A 20217-nucleotide genomic window follows, 5' to 3' on the forward strand; every position below is an offset into this window, starting at 1 on the left:
CGGGTGATCTAACAAACACTTTGGCGTAGTGTTGTACTATATTGTTTTATTTTTCTATAGCAGAGAAGGCACACAGCACGTGTATGATTTCTCTTTATTCTAACTACTGACAAGCATCAGTTGCATTGCCGCAGTGTGTTGTGGTTCAACTGTCAGAGACATTTGGGGGCGAAGGTTCTGCGGTTGTTCGCTGGTAAGCACAGAGCTGAAACACACCTAAGATGGATGAGACACAGGGAGTTATTATTGGGTGTGTGTAAGTGATAGAATAATGATATCATTATGAATGGAGGTTGTTAATAATCAATTGCATGACAGTCATAGGAAGTATTATTGAGAGATGCATTGCGAATACAGGATAATAATGTGGACCATTATCAACTTTAATTAAACACTATGTTAAAAAAAAAAAAAAGTTCAAATGACTTACAACTGTTTTTAACAATACTAACAATACTAACTATAGCAATAAATATAGATGGGGGCTCCCTATAGGACAAGATGGAGGTCACAGTAATTGTTCTTATATACTGTATAGTGCATAACAAATTTATTAGCCCACCAACCCATTGTATGACTTACGCCACAGCTGTACTAACACTGTATCCTTCACAAAGATTATACCGCTCTGTTTTGATTGACAATGTCAGAAAATTTACATTTTAACAGTTTGTTAATTTTTGTAGTTGGTGTTTGCAGCGGTGTACAACTGCTGTGCATCATACTGAAAGCTGTTTCTCATAATTACCAGTTGTAAATGAAGAGGCGAAATTTATCAAACACCGCTGCCAATAACATACACAACATATCAAATTATGTGTGTCAAATGAACATTAATGAAATATAGTGAATAACTACATGTATGCAGTAAGTTTTCCAATCATGTTGGACAGCTTTCTTTACATTATCCACAGTGATTGGTGAATTCCCTTACCACTGATACTGTAAATACCTGCTGCAAAAGCCAGGATGATGGCCACCCAGCCGATGATGTAGGACCATGAAAATCGCCAGTCCAAGAAGCGTTTCCCAAAGAAAGTGACTGTCACTCCCGTGTAGATGGAGAGAGCCAAGAGAGCAAGAAAACCTGAAAGAGAGGCCCCAACAAGTCTTATGTGCATCATATTGCATTGAGATAGTTGGAGTACGTGGTATGTAAATGCTGAATTACATGTGCAAAACAGTTTATGGAAAAGAATATTTTCTGTGTCACCTGAAAAGACCAGGGCAATGCCCCCCATGCGCACCCTCTTGTTCTTGGTCCCATTGGTGAAAGCACTCAGGCCGAGCACCACGCCAGCAAAGCAGCTGAGCACAGCCAGCAGCATGAAGGCCCGAGTCGCATCCCAGAAGGCTGCAGGTCACACGGGCATTCACTTAGTGTTTCCACAAATAAAGACTACCTCTTAAAAAAAATACTTTACTACCAATAAACACCTTTTCAGCTTAGAGATATCGTTCCCCATTGAACTGACTGGAAATGCCATTAATCCGTTCCAGCCTCCCCCAAAAAAGTTTTCAAAATGAAGTTTTTAATAAGGAAACAAGCCCCCTATTGTGCTTTATATAAAAAAATAAAACATACAGTAATAAGACACTGTAATTAAATATAATGTAAAAAAATAAACAATTTGTACATCATGATTAAATCATTCTGCTGCTCCTTCTAGTGTGCACACCTTGGTCAACTGGGGGTATTATAATACAGAAATATGGATATACTGTACATGGAGACAGTCCTCAGCAAGCTGCAGTAATAGTTGTTTTTCAAAGAGGACAAATAATATGTGAGTATTGTTATATACTCTGCCTCCATGTGTTGCTCCACCGTTTGTGTTCAAGTATGCCTTGCTTGGAAGTTTATAACACCACCGCCACACCGATGCTATTCGTTAGAATTTTGCATTGTTTGTTAGCATTAAGCTAAGCAGACTTGAGCAAAGTCAACGAAAGCTGTGTGGTTGTTTTACATTAACACACACGTAATTCTCTTTGTTGTGGGTTTGGTTTGACAGCAGACTTCAACTATCTGCCAAACTGCTGCCTGTTGTGATGTAAGTTGACTTCACCGTCACCATACAGAGTTCTTATCTCAAATTTTTGCTCTTAAATCAAAGCACTAAATCACAAGAATGACAGCTTGCATCTAAAAAAAACTTGTGTACAAAGGGTTGTCTTGTCAACTGACAAATCCTCTTGGCCTTACCTACAGTGATGGTGTGAGCATGACATTTGTGGTTGATGCAAAACCTCCAAAGGCCTTGATTGGCTGAGCTACCCGAGTAACGATACTGCATCCAGAAGTCGGTAGCTGTGGAGACGATTAAGAGCACCAGGGCAGCCACGCCGCAGAGTGTGCCTCCTCCAGCCAGAGTGTACAGCATGGTGGAGAAGTTGGCAAAACTTCTCTCCTCCTGAATGGAGAGAATCAAAGAGAAGAAGGAACAATTCATTCATTTTTACATTGTGGGATTACTGAAATATTTGCAAAGAAAATATTATTAATTTGACACAGTGATACAGTCATGGAAAAAAATGACGAGACCACCCTTGTTTCTTCAGTTTGCCTGGTACAACTAAAGGTAGATTTGTTTGGACAAATATGATGATGACAACAAAAAAAAGCTCATAAGGGTTTAATTCAGAACTGATATCGAGCCATTTTCCATGGTTTTCTTGATAATAACCAAAATCACTGGGAATACAATTAATGTCAGATAGGACAAAGTATTATGGAATCAGCTGCATTTTTGTCATGCTCATTGTATTCTTCAGGTAATATACCTATTAGTAGTAATAGGCATTAAAATGAACAAGAAATCAAAGAAACAAGGGTGGTCTTGTAATTGTTTCCATGACTGTACAACAATAAGAGATGTTTTGTTCTATTTATAAGTTTATGTGTCATTTTTGACTGTGACATTATTAAATTTAAACATCTTCCTCAATTTACAGTGACTGGCCACAACATTAGGTACACCTGCGCAATATTTTGAGATCCAGTATTCCCTTTTCTAACATTCTGGTGAACTCTCGTATTAGACCCAGCTCTCAGTATGATTGGATCTCATAATTTGATTGTGAAAAAAACAGCAACAACAGTAAATTCAATGAAACCACTCGAAGACATTTTAGCAATTTTAAAAATAAAAAGAAATGTTTTCAATGCTCAATGTTTTCAAAGGTTGGTGAAATGGGTTTAGGCTAGCAAAACACTTGACCCATCATCTGACTGACAATGAGAGTGCATGATAGGCAGGTCCGAGCAATTGTTCACTAATTCCCCCTTCCCAACACACGATAATGAACAAGTGAAGTGTCAGCAGTTGCTTTATGGGTCAAACCAGACACAATTTGATGATTTCAGACTTATTTACAATTCTATGTAATAGCTTTAAAACAAAAAACTTACAAAACACACATAAGTGTATCCAACATTACAAATTAAATGCCTATTCCAGGCCCCGTTAAAACCAATAAAAAAAAAAAAAGTTAAAAAGAGAAGCTCCAAATGTCACTTGCAGTTTCACCTTAAGTTTTGATGCTCTTCACAACGTTGTCTTTTGGAACCACAAAGAAAATATCATCCAGCGTATAGATTTGCTCAAAAGTCCAGTTTCTTTCCGATACGCCTTGCTCGGTCGGGTGGTCCCTCCAGCGAGCTGGCTGGCTTTTCAGAGTGCGTATGCTTTTTAAGCCCCCCAAATGTCGGTTCACATTGTCCCCCTCACAAAGGAGCGAATGATCGAGCGCAGCATGTGAGTGATGACAGTTTCTCTTTTACTCTCCAGTGACCTTCATCCCTCCAGCAAACCTATCTGTCCCATATGTTTTTGTATACAACTTTCTTCATTATGTCAGTGATCATCATACTAAATTTGGCAATCAACAACGGACACCATATTTGGGTCAACAGAAACAAGCCCCCACATGAAAGCCGACTGTATCAAAATATGGGTCTCATCGCAATATAAATGTATCCTACAGTTGAACAATATGTTATGCTACTAGTTCACACAACCTTGTTGACCATTCAGCAGTTCAATCATAGTATTGGTACCAAATGTCGAAGTCATCATAATCATTGAATATGTGAACCACAGAGTAAGCAATTTACAATGTACATTCATAAGGAATTGAGGCTCAGTTGTGGTTCAAAGGGTTCAATAGAGGCATTTCAATTAAAGGTTCAAATGTTGGCAATTCCCATTTATAAAAAAAATCCATGAACAGTTCAACCCTCAGAGCCTGTTTCACAATAGATTACTCCGATTCAGTCCAAAAAGTAACTAGAAGAAAATGGTCCAATTTTGGGCTTTGTTTTCATAAATGAAGTTGTACAATGAAGAACTACGGTGCAGCCAGTCACCTATTTAACTTGCATGGAAACAAGTCTGTACAGCTAAATTCCTACATATACAGTATTTTTGTAGTATTCAGGATTATGTGGTCCTCACATGCAGGATTATCATTACAAAGTGTAGCCTCGAACAAAACATTGTTTTAACACCCATTTTATTTATCACCAGTGGCATGTTTTATTTCAATCTATTGAACTCTAATGGCCCTTTGGCAGGTAAGTCAGAACAATAAAAGATCCCACTGTGACCCACAGAGGCAACATCACAATGATGAGACATGTGGAATAAACAATATGTACAACAACACAAGGTGATTAAACATACGGTACTTCAACATATACAATACAAAATAATTATGGTGTAAGGTAAGGTGAGGTTGTAATATTAAACTGAGGCACTGAGCAAGCCAAGTAAGTGAGTTTAGTACAATTGACAAACATTTTGATATACCTTCTGTCAGTCACACCAAAAACGTTCTGCATAGTAGTAAGTTGAACAACTATTGTTATACTGTTATGTGCACAACCTCTGCATTTAAAGTGCATGAGTAAAGAGTGACGCCATCTCTTGCCCATGTACCAGCTGGGCCCGAGCTTACCTGTGACCAGGAACAGGGTAAGTGGTAGGAAATACATAGATGGATAGATATATTTAGTTGTCAGAGAATGTCTGGTGACCATTCTTTTGAAGAGACTTATTTGAAGATTATTCAGATCTCACGTCACATATTTACTTCAAAAGGTCCAGAGCAGTTGATAAGTGATGAAACGCTCATCACAATATTTCTTAATTCAACATACTGTAACTTCACCTTATAAAAAAAGAGAGAAGTTGTTGTGCTATTCTTTTTCTAAAAGTGCTGTGGGAAATTTGTCAGAAAGTTCAAACCCCCTAGTACACATCAAACTATTCTAATGGTGCAATTTATGAATTCTAGTTGTGTACAACCAAACACATCAGAGACATTGATGTGTTCAACATGTAAATTGTTATAGCGTCTGTTTCTGTTGTACAATATTACTTACTATTCATTCAGTTCATATTTCCAGTACTAACACAACATACAATATAAAATGTGCAGTGAGTGATACAACAAAAAAAACGTACACTTGTCCAAGTCTGTACAGTAAATGGTAAAAAATAGATAACCCTGCATAGATAAATGGTTCACTTACTACACCAACCCAAAAATCTCTCTCTAATGCTTTAAAAAGGCACATTATGTAATAAATTCCTCTCCATAGCTTTCAAGTGCATTATTATAAACCCTTTGTATTTTGACAATAGGCCAACAAGTATTGGACAAAGACTTCGTGTTTTAAAAATAAAATAAAATAATTTAAACTCTTTCGCAATTTTTTGGTTTTTTTTACCAATAATTTTTGTCCCACATTTATAATTTAGGGTTCTTCTAGCAAAACTATATTCACCAAGCTATCCTCAAATACAGTGTCTAGATTTAAAGTGCTGGTTAAAATATTAATGGACTGATTATTTTAATTTGTACAAGCGCTGTACATACAGGAACTCTGAACTGTATTCTGCATTTCAAACCAGTGTACTATCAACATACATCATAAAGCTGTCATTTTATGGTACAACAACTTCATGTTGCAGATCTATTTGCCACTTTCTCATCTTTTCTCCACCATAAAAACTATCTTTAGACATTGATGACTGCGTGATTTGACAAGCATAAAGCACTATGAATCCAGTTTTCTACACCTGTCATATATCTGTCCATAAAGGGTTCTATTTTCGTCAACGGTACGTCTGCAGAAGAGCGCAAATGTTGTAACTTGAGTTCCATGCCACTGCAAGGCTAGCTGTGCGTTTGCCAAGCTGGCAGACTAGTCTACGCCAAGATGAGCATTCAGGCGCAGTGAGGGTGTGACCTTTGACATGCGCACTAGGGACTGACAATTTGGTGGCAGAAAGTCGGTCTAAACGTATGCTTGCTGAGACCACGTCTTAATCGTGGAGCAGCTGGTCTAACGCGAATTTGGTTTGTAGGCACATACCGGCAGATTCTGAACTCCGTAGACATGTGTTGTAGATGTCAAATGTATTCCATTCATAAATATGTGAATAGTGGACACCAAACCCTCTGAATCATCGTAGAAATCAATTCATTGAGCACATTATTACAATTACAGACTTATCAAATGCACCCCATTTAAAGGGAATGAGAGGAGCCGCTTTGTTTGGAGATGATTGAAATCGGCTTTGTTCACGCACACAATGGCGCACACCTCCCTCTTTTAAATACGCCGGCTTGCGCTCGTCTGCGAAATGACCATAACCTGGTCTAACACCCCTCCACGCAGATTTACGCCAGTCACGAAAATAGAGCCCAAAGATATTGTATGACGGAACAGCGCTGACAACTTAATGCACTGACATAAAAACACGAACATATGCAAAAGTTTGTGATTCAACACTTGAATATACTTGATGTTCCATTGAAGGCTCGCTACTGATTTTGTTGTGAGTCTTCCGACTTTCTCAAGGGTTGGGAGCCCAGAGGACAACAGTCCGATCAGCGGAGGAAGAGAGGAAGGTTCGATCTTTGGGATGCCATCGACACTGGATCACCTTGTCCCAGTGTTCACCTGCCAACGTCTGAGGGACTGGTTTTGTTAGGTCACCTGGGTTCAAAGAAAAGGAATGAAGTGATGTTAATTGCCTAGTAGTTATTTCAGTGATTATAACCTGAGTCAATGCAGCAACATAATTGTTTGCCGCTACCTTGCAGGTCACTGATGATGATTTTGTTGTCATAGGAACCAGTCAGAAGGTTATGGGCTCCTGGTGAGAAGCGTACTGAACGAATGTCACTGCCGTGCGGGCGGTACGTCTGGACTATGCGGCCTCCTCTGATGTCATACAGCATGCAGGTGCTGTCCTCCTGGCCAGTGGCGAGCAGGCGCCCGCTGGGATCCACTGCCACCGAAACTACCGCACTTCCTGTGTGAAACAAAAGCTCCATATTTTCATTTGATCATATTTAACAGTTTTTAAAGCATTTCTTGTTAGTCACATTTAGGTGGTGACATCAACAATTTGTTTGTTGCAACTGATATGTGTCCAAGTTTCTTTCACAAACAATGTAATCTCTAAGCTTGATATATTGGAACACCCCTAATCGTATATCCAAAAGTCAACCAACATTTTGGGGAAAAAATGCCTCTAAATTCATTCAAATATTTGGAGTTTCAATCATTACCGTGTGAGACTCTATGAGAATCGATTACAACTGCAGCATAAAAATGAGAATGTCCACAATTAGACATTTTCCAAGGTCAACTTGGTCTCCTTTACAATTTAACCACGTTGTTCATTATTCAGTACACACAGCTCTGTATGGATAACTCAACAATAAGTCCACAATAACAAGTAACAAGAACATAAGACATGAATGGAATGTACACTGAACAATAAGATGCACATCTGTCCTCACGTTCACGTGTTACCATGAATTCATTATATTGTTAAACTGGGCAATTAATACAGTCGACTTACCTGAGCCATGCAGGGTTGTACCCACCACACGCACACAACTTGGAACCCGCAGGTCCCAGAAGCGAACTGTCTTGTCCTGGGAACCAGACGTGATCATCCACCCTCCCCATGTGTATAGCGTCAGAATGTGGCCTGTTCAAAACCACAAGTGAAGCCATGAATACACTTTGATATACTATCCTATGCTATGCTATACTAAACGGGTTGAATCTTAGCTCGGGCCTGACTGTGTGGAGTTGACATGCTCTCACATGCTCAACTCTGCCTTTCTCCAACAGTCCAAAAAATGTATATGTCCTACAACAAACAGTTCAAGTTCAGTTTGATGCAGTACACATTTATTTTTTACACATTTTTGCATTATCATTGTGGTGAAGGTTACCAAAATATCTGATCTGTACCATACCAATTTCTGGCACCCATCTGTTAGGATAGCAATGTAGTAATACAGTACCTAAACGGTGTAGATATACAGTACAGTACACACACAATAAACACACATCTGTTGATTAGTTATTAGATAATTGCCTCTTTCATGCGACAACTGTCATTAAAAGATGAGAAAAGTTCCTAGTCTTCTTGTAATAGCCACTAAAGGCTGGGTGTCTTACCTTGTTGCATTTTGTTGACTGTATAACGTTGAGCTTCTTTGTTTAATTCATTAAGAGATTAATTTGTGTTTTGGTGTTATAATGAATGATACACACTATCACCATCATGCCCACAAACCTTGAGGTCAAGATACAAGCAAGGTCAGGATTACCAAACCAAACTGAACTGTGTAAATGTGACTTATAGACCTTCCTAAAACTTTCTGAGGAGAGCAAAATGTTTAAAGGTCAGATACCAGTGTGTCCACTCAAGGCATGGAGGCCCTGTCCTCTCTGGCAGTCAGTGGTGTAGATGTTGCAGTCTCCAGCTCCAGCACTAATCAGGATGGAACCTCCGCTCTCAGGACCCTCCATGAAGGCCAAGTCCCTTATGGTCCCATCATGCATGCTGAACTCCAGGTCAGGACCTGAATGACATCAGCCTCAGTAAAGTCTTTATCCTGCTTGAATGTGTAGCAACTAATAATTTTATGATGACTGTAAACAAAAAAAACAAAAAAAGGCAAACATAAATTTGTACCTGTCGCATTGCAGCTGTCAGCATTGAAAGGCAGAACTTTGACATATTTGTCATTGGAGCCGGTGGCCAACAGCTGTCCACAGTGACTCCAGGCGACACAGTAGATGGAACCTTTGTGGTGTTTGTTCCTTCTGAAGCGCACCACTGGCTGCTTGACTGCATCCGGAGTGCTAAACATGGAGAAGAAATGCATACGAGGAACTGTGCAGGCAAGGTATCTACTGTAAATGTATTAGTTGAACTTATCTTAACAGTCCTGAACACCTTCCATACAACAAACAGTAATAATATTTGATGGTTTAATGTTTATGAGCGGACCTGACCTGGTTGTTAGGGTGTCAGGGTAGGCGCAAACTCTGAGAGTTTTAGAGTTGGAACCAACAGCATAAAGTGATCCGGAGGGATGGAAGGCCACAGATCGTACTGCCTGCGTGTCTTCAAGCTGGTTCACTTTAACAAACTGGGTTTTGGTCTTTCCTGGCTGTAAAGAAGGTCCGGGAAAAACAACCCTTACTGTAATTCGTTTGTAATGGATTTTGTTTTGTTGATAGTACCTGCTGTGTTGTGCAACGTGTCACATGGCTGCTCGAATCATCTTGCACTGAGCCGCCAATCCTCTCAGCACTGTATTCACAATGCATCCATACAAATACACAAAAATGACCTTTTAAATAAATGGCCATAATTGAATTTTCAAACTATTGAGTGGGTGTGCTCAGAGGGAGTCACACATAAGTTGACGAGTACCATCCTCCTCCTATTAGAACTAAAGTCACATGAGAGTATTTATTTTAGAGCAAACCACCATTCATTACCTTGCAGGACCTGGGGACTCACTGACATGTTGCAGGCAATGGCTCCCAGGTCCTAATGAGGGGCTTCTGCTTACACCACCAGGCTTCGCCCTTTGCACTACCCCTGGGTCTTGGGTGTCGGATGTGCTGGTCTCATCTGTCACACCATTACACTGCTGGCCCAAATGTGGGCCAACCTCATCTCCGTGGTGGTCAATGCCAACATTCATCTCCTCCAGTTTCTGAATGGATCTGCACAAAACACATGATTACTGCGAGTCCATTTAGAAATACAGTATGTTCCATCCATGCAACTCTCACGTAAAAATAACCCAAAACGATTGATATACTGTAAAGACCCAATTGTCTAAGATTTATAAATAACATATCCTATTCCCAAAATACAATACATACTACATACCATAACACTGTGCTATGATATGTGAGTCATTTTTAATTTAATGATCTATGTAATTTACTGTTTAATGTATATAGTAATGATGACTGAGTATGAACAAAAAAGTTACTAAAAAGGACAAAATGTTTCATTAAATGTGGGCATTATTAGTCCTAGCAGAAAGGCATAGCCACTAGGGGGCAGCATGAATTCATTTGTAGGCAATGATCTTCTTACTACTATACTGTAGGTAATAGGTTACTGTACACATAGGGCCGGATTTACTAATGGGCAAATATACAAACTTGATTGCGGATGCAAATAGATGTGAAAGCTGATCTACTAAACTTTTTTTTTTTTTTTCACTTTGTGATATCGATCCCCCGAGTACGGAAGCGTATTGCTGCCACACCCAAAAAAAAAAAAAAAAGGTTCACAAGACAGCAATACGCTTCCGTATATTGTCTATTCAGCAACACAATTTTGAAATTTCTGAAAGATCTGACGGCTGACTTGGAGCCAGTCACAAGAAGCAGTCTTGTCATATTACCTATGACAAAACTCTTCTCAGCTCTGAATTTTGTGATTTGGCTCATTTAGAGTCTCCAATTAATGCACGTTTTTGGGATGTGGGAGGAAACCAGAGTGCCTAGAGAAAACCCACGCAGGCACGGGAAGAACATGCAAACTCCATACAGGCGGGGCCAGGGATTGGACCCCAGTCCTCAGAACTGTGAGGCTGACGCTCTAACCGGTCGGCCACCGTGCCCTGACCAATCTGAAGTGTTAAAAATGACTTGCTCTCTTTGACCATGCCATGTTAATGGTCATGCTGTTTTTTCATTTCCTGAAAAGTGATGGAGTCTTTGGAGATTTGAGGATTCTGCCTGACGCCAGCAATATGTATACTGAATAGATTATGTACATTTTTGATTGACATACAGTACGGCAATTATTTTTAGTGGCAGTTATACTAACAATAGCCATGTTGTCCTAGATGTGTTCCTTACCGAGTGAGGAAGGTCTCTGTGAGGTTGTTTTGGGCTCCGTCGAGTGGTTTCACACCCCCTTCAAGCAGCATCTGCTGGTAAAGCTGCCTCTGCTGTTGCTTCTGCTCCAGATGCTGCTGCACACGCAGACGCTGCCTGTAGTACTCCTGCATTTGGTCTGTGGAGTCAGGCCGCTGACACAAACCAAGAGCAAAACATGATGAGAAACAATTTGTATGTACAGTAGAAGCAATAGCAGCTTTTGAAGCGATACAGTGTGTTGATGTTGTTTGATTTCCATTTTTCAAATAGTGCTCAATTTAGTAATCCCTGTATTCAAACACAGGCAGCGCTGTGTTTTCTTCTGGTACTCTCGCTTGCTCCCACATTACAATAACATGCATGTTAAACCAATTGACAAATAGGTGTGAATGGCTGTCTAGAGCGGCACGGTGGACGACTGGTCAGAGCGTCAGCCTCACAGTTCTGAGGTGCGGGGTTCAATCCCCGTCCCCGCCTGTGTGGAGTTTGCAAGTTCTCCCCGTGCCTGCGTGGGTTTTCTCCGGGCACTCCGGTTTCCTCCCACGTCCCAAAAACATGCATTAATTGGAGACTCTAAATTGCCCGTAGGCATGACTGTGAGTGCGAATGGTTGTTTGTTTGTATTTTCCCTGCGATTGGCTGGCAACCAGTTCAGGGTGTACCCCGCCTCCTGCCCGATGACAGCTGGGATAGGCTCCAGCATGCCCGGGACCCTAGTGAGGAGAAGCGGCTCAGATAATGGATGGATGGATGGATGGATGGCTGTCTAGAAGTGCCCTGTGATTGGCCGGCAACAGTCCAGGGTGTTTTACCCACTTGACAACAGGAATAGGCTGACCTGGAACCCAGGTAATCACAAGTGTTACAGAAAATGGATGGATGCATGCAAACGTGCCAATCAAAACTAGTCATCACCAACAATACATATGCAAGACCACACACCTACAATCATTTACTGTATATAATAGACATACTCTCTAAAAAGAGCCCCTACTGTCAAGTCTTCCCCTTCCAAGGCCTTATGCTGCATCACTCACACCATAAAAAAAGTTTTCAGGGACCTCATCTTATCTAGTCTTGTCCCATCAACTCTGTCACCACCACTTTTCATGCACACACACACACACACAACGTCCAATATGAAAACACGTTACTCCATTAGCTGGAACCTGGGATGCATAAAGATGAGTGATGATGGAGCCACTGGGCCATCTTGGCTGCGACAGCAAATCAAACCTGATTATCTGCCTCCTCTTCCCATGACCTCCACCACTTTCACGCGGCGGTGGCAACAGGTCACAAGTGTCTCCCTGGACAGTTGCGGCAGGGCACCTACGAGGGATTTATGAGCAGTGGCAGTATGGAGATGAGGCGGTTCAGGGGTTCAGGGGGAATCTATTCTAAACCTGTTACTCTTATTAATGATTCCCAGGACAAGACATTGCCTTAGACAACCTTTGTTATTTGTTTTTAGTCTTGATTCATTGAAGCAATTCAGCCTCAGCAGCCAAAGGTTGAGAGCCGAAACTATTGATTGTACTTGTGATGCTTTCCTTATGCCCTTATAACAACCATCACATACACATAACCTAACTGGAAGGCAAACGTGCGGAGTTCTCACCAACAGAAAGGTCTGCGTAATCTTCGTTTATTTATTTAATTTATGTGGGATTCCTTGACCTCATCTTCAAGTTTTATGAATATCATCAAGACAGTGTTTTATGTGACCCTGCAGATCTGCAGACCTCACAAGTGACAACAGATGCCAGCATTATGACATGATCCAAAGTTGTTCCTACAATTAATGGACTCCTCCTTGGGCCCTACTACCAAGATACACATCCATAGATCCTGTAATGAGTTTACAGTGAACCCATTTTTATTCCAGAGAATACAATCCAAACCCATCCGCAATACGTAGATTAGCAATAGAGACCATATAAAACCTCCAACCCCCCCGCCCCCACAACCCCGCCACCCCCTTCACCCACACACACACACAGCCACACACACACACACACACACACACACACACACACGCCCACACACACACACACACGGACACAGTTAAAGTTAAACACATTGTAAATATATTTGAACACAAAACAGTTTGCAAGAATAAAATGTATAGAAAGTACTGTTTGTATTTCATGTCTGTGTGTAGATATGTGCCTTTAAGAGGCGGGGCCTGGTGGGTTGGTGTGGGACGTCGACGAGACTGCGTGTGAGTTTCTGGGCATGAATTGTGGTCTCCCTTAAATGACACATTGCACATCGCTTCTTCTTTAACACACGTTTTTAGTTTTTAAGCCTGTAAGAGCCATTGCAAAATTCTAGTCTGCTAACTAACAAATGGACAGAAAAATAAATACAAATATAGTGTGCCAATACATACATGTTATCATTTATCATTCACATACTAGTTATATTTTGTAGCTACAGTATAATATATGAGGTGTGTCAGAAAGGTTCCAGCCCTGGCATCACAAAAGTTATATTTCAAATCCAAACTAGTAACTAATAGTGCTTCCTTTCCAAGTAATTCCCCTGGTGTTTAATGCACTTTTGCATCCTTTTCTGGCACGCCTTCCTGCACTCCTGGAAGGATTCTTCCAGGATCCTCCACAGCTCCGTCATCACGGCCATCTTAATGTCATCCACGGCACGTTATCATAATGAAGTAGTCACGAGTTGTCCTGCCACAACTGTCGCTTCTTGCACACACCGAATGAAGCAAATACTGCAGACGTAGACATGCTGGTTTATCGTCTGGCCAACATTGAAGGGGAAAAACTCGTAGTTTGTAGTTTGAGTTTGAGTTTGTAATCTATCTTTTGTGACACCAGTTCTGCACCTTCCTGACATCTCTGTTAGCTACACTTTGACAGGCCAGTATTTCATTGTCAAGGGACGAGATTAAAATATAAGAGAAACACATTCAAATTCATGTTCAAAATATGGGATCATTTTACAGCACAGGGAAGCTTAAGGTAGGAAAGCTGCTTGTTGTAATTTGTTGTTGTTATTACCTCAACTGTTTCTGTGCATGCTGTTCCACCATCTCTCCCAGGAGTCAGAGGCGTGCGTGTGGTCTTGGGACCTTCAAAACACCGTGGGTGCTTTCTATCGTCAAGAAAAAGCCATGGGCCAGTTAATGTCAGTTCAAATGAGAGATTGAATGTTGATTAAATCTGTGATGCCTTTTATATTTCAAGTCAATAAGCAGTTTATCAGATTTACTTCTCAGGGGAATCATCCAGTTGGTGAAAATTATTCTCCACCAGGCTTCGACTGAGAGCTGATTTCATGTTGACCTCCATGCCTCTCTTGTCCTGGATAGCCAGGCCGTGGGACAGCCCATCCAGAGCCGGATTCAGGGATCTGGACATGTACGTGTCGGCCGAGTGAGGCCTCTGGCGGAAAGGTGAGGCCGGGCGGGGGGAGAGGCGATTGATCAGAGGCATGAGGAGGTCAGCGTGACCGGTCTTGCTGGGCTTCATTAGCCGGTCGACATGGATACTGAGGGTCTTCTGTTGGAAGGCGCATGAAAATGCACCAGGAGAAAGGTTCTGCAGCCAGGACAGCAGCGACAGATCCAGTTCATCACAACCGTTCCCGCAGAGCAAGTCTACGCCGAGCAAAACCTCTCCCTCTGTTATCGCCTCTCCAGTTGCTTTGCTCTACAAAGTAAAAAGTGTTGTTAAACCCAATTGAACAGATTAGTTCAGACTGAATAGTCTGTCAAAACACACCCACCATGCGCACAGAGGCTCGCGGGGACATACCGCAGCCTCTCGCCAAGGGGACTATTATAGTTTCTTGGATGGATTATTTTTAATTCCGATTAGAAACCAAAGTTAAAAAGAGGGAATTGGACAGCTCTCTACTTCAAATAAAGGGTGGGTGCTGAGGTATACGCAAGACGCTGCATGGCTGAGCTTAGAAAACCACCGCGTACGTCACATCACCGTTCTCACCGAGTCGTCAGGTAAATTGATCACCACTCTTATTACACTTAATTGGTTATACATTCCAAAAAATACAACATCAAACCGGTAACATATTGTGTAACATTGCACGCTCACAGCCGACCCTGAGGTCTGAGCTGGGACAAAGTGTTCCCTGTCTCTAGGCCAATTCCAGCGGGCCGCCGACGCACTTGAGGCTGACCAAGATGCACTGTGAGGCGGCCAGGCAAGTGCGACAATCCAGTCTCCTCCTGGTTCTGGTTCCTGGTTGTCCAGATTTAGTAAGATGGGGGTGTTTCTTTGGGCGGAGTCGCAAGACGGCAGGGGCGGGGACTAAAATGAGACTAAAACTATACTGACAACAGTGTCACACATTCAACGAACTCCGGGAAACATAAACACAGATGATCAATGTGAAGTTAATCCTTACCGTTCATGAACATTAAGGATTAATGTCTTTGTTACGGCAACAGGTCAACATTTTATGGTGCAATGCATGCTGGGAGCACACGGCTTCACAATTTTGCTGCATACAAAATATAGTAACTCTGTGTGACGTCAACCAAAATCCCATGATGTGGTAAAAACTAGTTAATTACTCTAAAATTACTTTTAAATTATTTTACTGTCAGGTATGTGGTAAGTAACTGTAGAATTTACAGGAATGTCTAAGAGTGTACAACAGAGATTAGGAGCCAGGCTCAACTGGAAAAAAAACATCAACAGACGCACTCACACTAAAAGCTGTTATAGCTGCAAAGGCGTCACCTCACCTGACAGAATTCGACGCAGCACTCGTAAAGGATCCCTTTGATGAGCAGCTGAAAGAGGCGGTTCCCACTCGCTCTGAAGCCCGCCTCGCTCAGCTTCCTGTCCGCTGGAATGAACTCGGCGACCATCACGCAGGCCTCCTCGAAACAGTGGACGCGCGCTGTACTCGGGTTCCAGTCCTTGAACTCAGCGTGGTGGGTGAGGCGAGGCAGCGTGAGGAGAAGACACAGTTTGCTGTAGTCCTCCTTAGACGGGCAGGACTCCTCCAATTTGTGCAGGCACTTGACAGCCTCTTGCATGGTCAATTCCAGCTGCACATGGCAGAAGATTCATAACATTTAGTATGTGGCTGTCAATACAATAACATGATCTGTAAATAAAATAATTTAGCCATCCTGGCCTGAGGGAGCTAAATTGTCGTTTTCTATAAAACACACACAACATTAATTTCCATTAAATATAGCAGACAAGTATTAAGCTTCTCAAGATAACTTCCTGTATCGCAAATCAGTAGAGGTTTGAATGCTGAGTGATGCTGCTGCAGAGGTTAAAAGTCAAATGGTAATTTCTTTTTTTTTTTTTTTAGAATTGAAGACTACAGTATAGTGTTCGTCAATACATCACAGCACATCATAGCAATCCCCGGTTTCTAGGCAAATTAGAGCTACCTGATTGGCCACTTATGTGCTTTGAGGTGATACTTCATTTCAACATTAACCCGACTTTGATCGTCAAGAAAAAATATTCTGGCTCGAGGAATTGCTTTGAGTGAGAAACAGACTGTTCAGGCGACACATTGTTCCTTGAAAAAGTTCAAACTAGTTCACCACAATGATACTGTGATACTGACAAATAAAACATTTTTTTTTTCGCTTAGCAGTAGTGTGAATTTCCATGTCAAAGAACCAATATTTTGTGCTTAAAAAAAAACAATACATTTTGAGGGTCTTCAGCTGCAGACATGGCATTATTTACACAAAGAGCCTCGAGAAACTTCTGCTTCAGAATGATATAGCGAAACCTGCAAAAACAAAAATATGTGGTGTTAATGTTTTCAGGATTCATTCATTTCTATGACATACATTCGTCAAAATACCCTGAGGATCAAGAATTATAGCACAGTTTTCATTCTGTTTTTCGACCCTTACTTGATTTAATTATTTTTTGGGGGTTTTGTTTTGTTTTGTGGGGGCTGTCTTGCCACATGCAAATGAGCCACTGCTAACCCAGCCCCCCTCTGTGGGGTTTGCTTAAGCCCGAGTCTTAAAAGCGTGTCGTCTAGTTTCTACCTTAGCGAGTATTCAGACTACTCAAGCGACTCTTTTTCAAAAAATGCACCAAGCAATAAATGTAGTGACTTTTCTGGTGTTCTTCGGGACTTTGGGAGGCTCTTTAGAATCCGAGCTAGTTGCAGTCAAAACAACAGATATTAACAATCGCACTTGCATTGCGCTACCGCTCACTTGGGCAGGCAACACTTCATCACCAAGCCACCAAATTACACTTATCAATTTAGTGTGCAAATCTGCACATGTGGTGCATGCAGCAGATATGTCACCAAACACAAATGCCTCCCTCTTCCCACCACATAAAAAAACTTAGCCGAAGCTGATGATATTGTTAACTACTTGAACTTTGACTTCTGGGTCATGGTCTCCCACCTTTTCTTGTCAAACTTGTCCAACCCTTCTAAAGGCTGAATGAACTGCATCACCTCCTCCCACTGACCATCCAGTATGAGTTGCCTGTCGATGAGGCACAAAAAGAATGTTTTTGTATTGAAAGTTATAATCCGGTTTGTGATGTTGTTATACCTGAGGAAGAGCATGTCATCGGAGTAGAGGCCGTTGATGATGCCGCTCTCCTTTTCCAAGGCCAACATGCTGATATGCAGCTTCCTGGAGCTGAGGAAGTCGAGGACCAGCTTGACCACTTCTGCCTCCTTGATGTTGATTTTCTCCTCTGCTGTCATGGTGACCTGCTCCAAGTGGCAGTTTAAAGGTCCCTTCAATCCAGCCACATTTGGAGATATATTTTGAGACGAGAGATGAGAACTCACATTTATTGCAGTGTTGACTTGTACAGAAATTGTAAAAATGCACTACATGATATCCAACAGCCCACCGCTTGTCTTCAAATATTTTGACTCAAGACAAAACACTAAATATTTAAATTTACACTCATTCTGTATACAGAAATTATGCTCAGTTGTGTTTGTAATATTTCAAGCACCTTTGCAAAATGAGTGGGAACCAGCTCTCACAACAGCCAAGGTTGACCATTTCTAATTTGGATCAGAATCAAAACTGTACATCTCTACAGTGTATAGTCAAAAACATACTGCCTATGTCTGTTATGTATAATATAAAGCCTGTAGATGTATTTTACTGCTTTTTTTACATCATGGCCAGGGGACTACAGATGAAAACTAGCCTTCTGGCTAATTCTGGCTTTTGTAACCATGTGTACTTCATGTGTTTTATGAAATTGCATTGTCCCCTTTCAAAAATAAACTGATAAACTGATACAAATATTGAAAAATGTCCTCAATGTCAACAAATATTTCTCTGAGCATTACCATCTTTGTCAAGGCAATTTTGTTTGAAATAATAGTTCTTGTTTTTGGATGACATAAGATGTCACACGTACTTAATTTTGTGACCAGTTAATGTCTAAAAGAGAGCATGGAAGCAAACAGTTTTACAGCAGCCATTTTGACAACTAATCAGTTCAGTAATCAATTCATTAACCAATCAATGCACCCCATGTGGTGAATTCCCTATTGCTGCAGTTGCTTTGGGTGGGTTTCACACCATCAATATTGTACATTTGCTTTTCAAGTTCTGCTTGCTGCAACACTAGGTTGGACGTTATCTCACCGCCAACATCTGCAATTCAGTGACGCGTTTAGGTACATTATGTGCATCTTTACTGGCATGCCAGGGGTTACTCAGTGCAGCAATATACGCCTTCATAAAATGGTCAAGGGTCTTCACGCAACATACATGGTGTGCACTACGTCTTAATAGTACAGTGCGTTTGCGGCGGGCAGGCGCCGCCCAGTCCCTCCTCACTCAGACACGCACGCACAGTATAACACATTCATTCATTCATTCATTTCCACGCTACAGACGTGACGTCTCGTCGAATCGGTACCATGTGCTGACCTGTGCCCGCGAAGGTGTCGTCAATCAATCCCGACTTGCCAGCAGAGCTCCCCTCCTGCCTTATTTGTGGCGCGCAGGTCGCGTTGCCATGCGGACGCACGCAGCCGCAAACGTCCAATCGGGTGCGCCGTCGTCGCAGTGGCGTCCCACCTTCTTTGTGCAAGCATGAGGGAGACCGACGACTTCTCCGCTTGCAGCCTGCAGGGACCCGGACACGTCAGGGCCGATTCTAGTTTTGTACATTTAAACGCGATTTCATCCTCACAAGACAAGCACATGACGAAAGCAAACATGCCGTCAAATCTGATGAAGGTTATTTAATTTTTTTTGTTTTAATGTTTGCCACAGCAAAAGACGAATGGATTGGAATAGTAAAATAAAGATATAGAAACCCCAAATTTCCTGGGAGAAGGCAACTCAATTGATACGGCAGCCCCTCAGCATTCACATGAACAGTTGTATGGCTGTTTCTGGCGCAAATCAGCCCCAATAGTGAGAACCAAACATTGACTTGTGCTTATTTTTGGGTACTTTTTTTGCTGCTGCTATATTTTCTTGTTAAAATACAGCCAAGTACTGTATGTTTTTTTACATTTTTCTTCATCTACTTCTTCATCCATCCATCCATCCATTCTCTACCGCTTATCCGGGTCGGGTCGCGGGGGCAGTAGCTTCAGCAGGGACGCCCAGACTTCCCTCTCCCCAGCCACTTCATCCAGCTCTTCCGGGGGGATCCCGAGGCGTTCCCAGGCCAGCCGAAGGATGTAGTCTCTCCAGCGTGTCCTGGGTCGTCCCCGGGGTCTCCTCCCGGTGGGACATGCCCGGAACACCTCACCAGGGAGGCGTCCGGGAGGCATCCGAATCAGATGCCCCAGCCACCTCATCTGGCTCCTCTCAATGCGGAGGAGCAGCGGCTCTACTCTGAGATCCTCCCGGATGACCGAGCTTCTCACCCTATCTCTAAGGGAGAGCCCGGACACCCTGCGGAGGAAACTCATTTCGGCCGCTTGTATCCGGGATCTTGTTCTTTCGGTCACGACCCACAGCTCATGACCATAGGTGAGGGTAGGAACGA

At 42.0% G+C, this 20217-nt stretch overlaps 2 protein-coding genes across 4 annotated transcripts; both read right to left on the reverse strand.

Moving 5' to 3' along the window:
* Window positions 1-26: 26 nt before the first annotated feature.
* Window positions 27-3701, reverse strand: lim2.2 (lens intrinsic membrane protein 2.2). 2 transcript variants are annotated; one of them, XM_061779319.1, is made up of 5 exons: window positions 3531-3701; window positions 2207-2414; window positions 1214-1354; window positions 935-1087; window positions 27-216 (listed from the first exon to the last, which is right to left on the reverse strand). In XM_061779319.1, the coding sequence occupies exons 2-5, from the start codon at window positions 2382-2384 to the stop codon at window positions 146-148; spliced, it is 543 nt and encodes a 180-aa protein (XP_061635303.1). In that variant the 5' UTR covers window positions 2385-2414; window positions 3531-3701; the 3' UTR covers window positions 27-145. The 2 variants fall into 2 exon arrangements, with proteins under 2 accessions (XP_061635303.1, XP_061635304.1); XM_061779320.1 differs by having other exon boundaries at window positions 953-1087; window positions 3531-3690.
* Window positions 3702-4498: 797 nt separating this feature from the next.
* On the reverse strand, window positions 4499-19393 carry LOC133480750 (WD repeat-containing protein 47-like). 2 transcript variants are annotated; one of them, XM_061779311.1, is made up of 16 exons: window positions 19143-19393; window positions 17790-17980; window positions 17637-17720; window positions 16912-16996; window positions 15978-16286; window positions 14477-14916; window positions 14266-14359; window positions 11216-11388; window positions 9830-10060; window positions 9569-9638; window positions 9338-9495; window positions 9015-9184; window positions 8731-8901; window positions 7884-8015; window positions 7110-7328; window positions 4499-7009 (listed from the first exon to the last, which is right to left on the reverse strand). In XM_061779311.1, the coding sequence occupies exons 2-16, from the start codon at window positions 17945-17947 to the stop codon at window positions 6867-6869; spliced, it is 2637 nt and encodes an 878-aa protein (XP_061635295.1). In that variant the 5' UTR covers window positions 17948-17980; window positions 19143-19393; the 3' UTR covers window positions 4499-6866. The 2 variants fall into 2 exon arrangements, with proteins under 2 accessions (XP_061635295.1, XP_061635294.1); XM_061779310.1 differs by having other exon boundaries at window positions 17790-19393.
* Window positions 19394-20217: the final 824 nt, after the last annotated feature.

Source organism: Phyllopteryx taeniolatus, chromosome 7, assembly GCF_024500385.1.
Source record: "Phyllopteryx taeniolatus isolate TA_2022b chromosome 7, UOR_Ptae_1.2, whole genome shotgun sequence".
Classification (NCBI taxonomy): domain Eukaryota; kingdom Metazoa; phylum Chordata; class Actinopteri; order Syngnathiformes; family Syngnathidae; genus Phyllopteryx; species Phyllopteryx taeniolatus.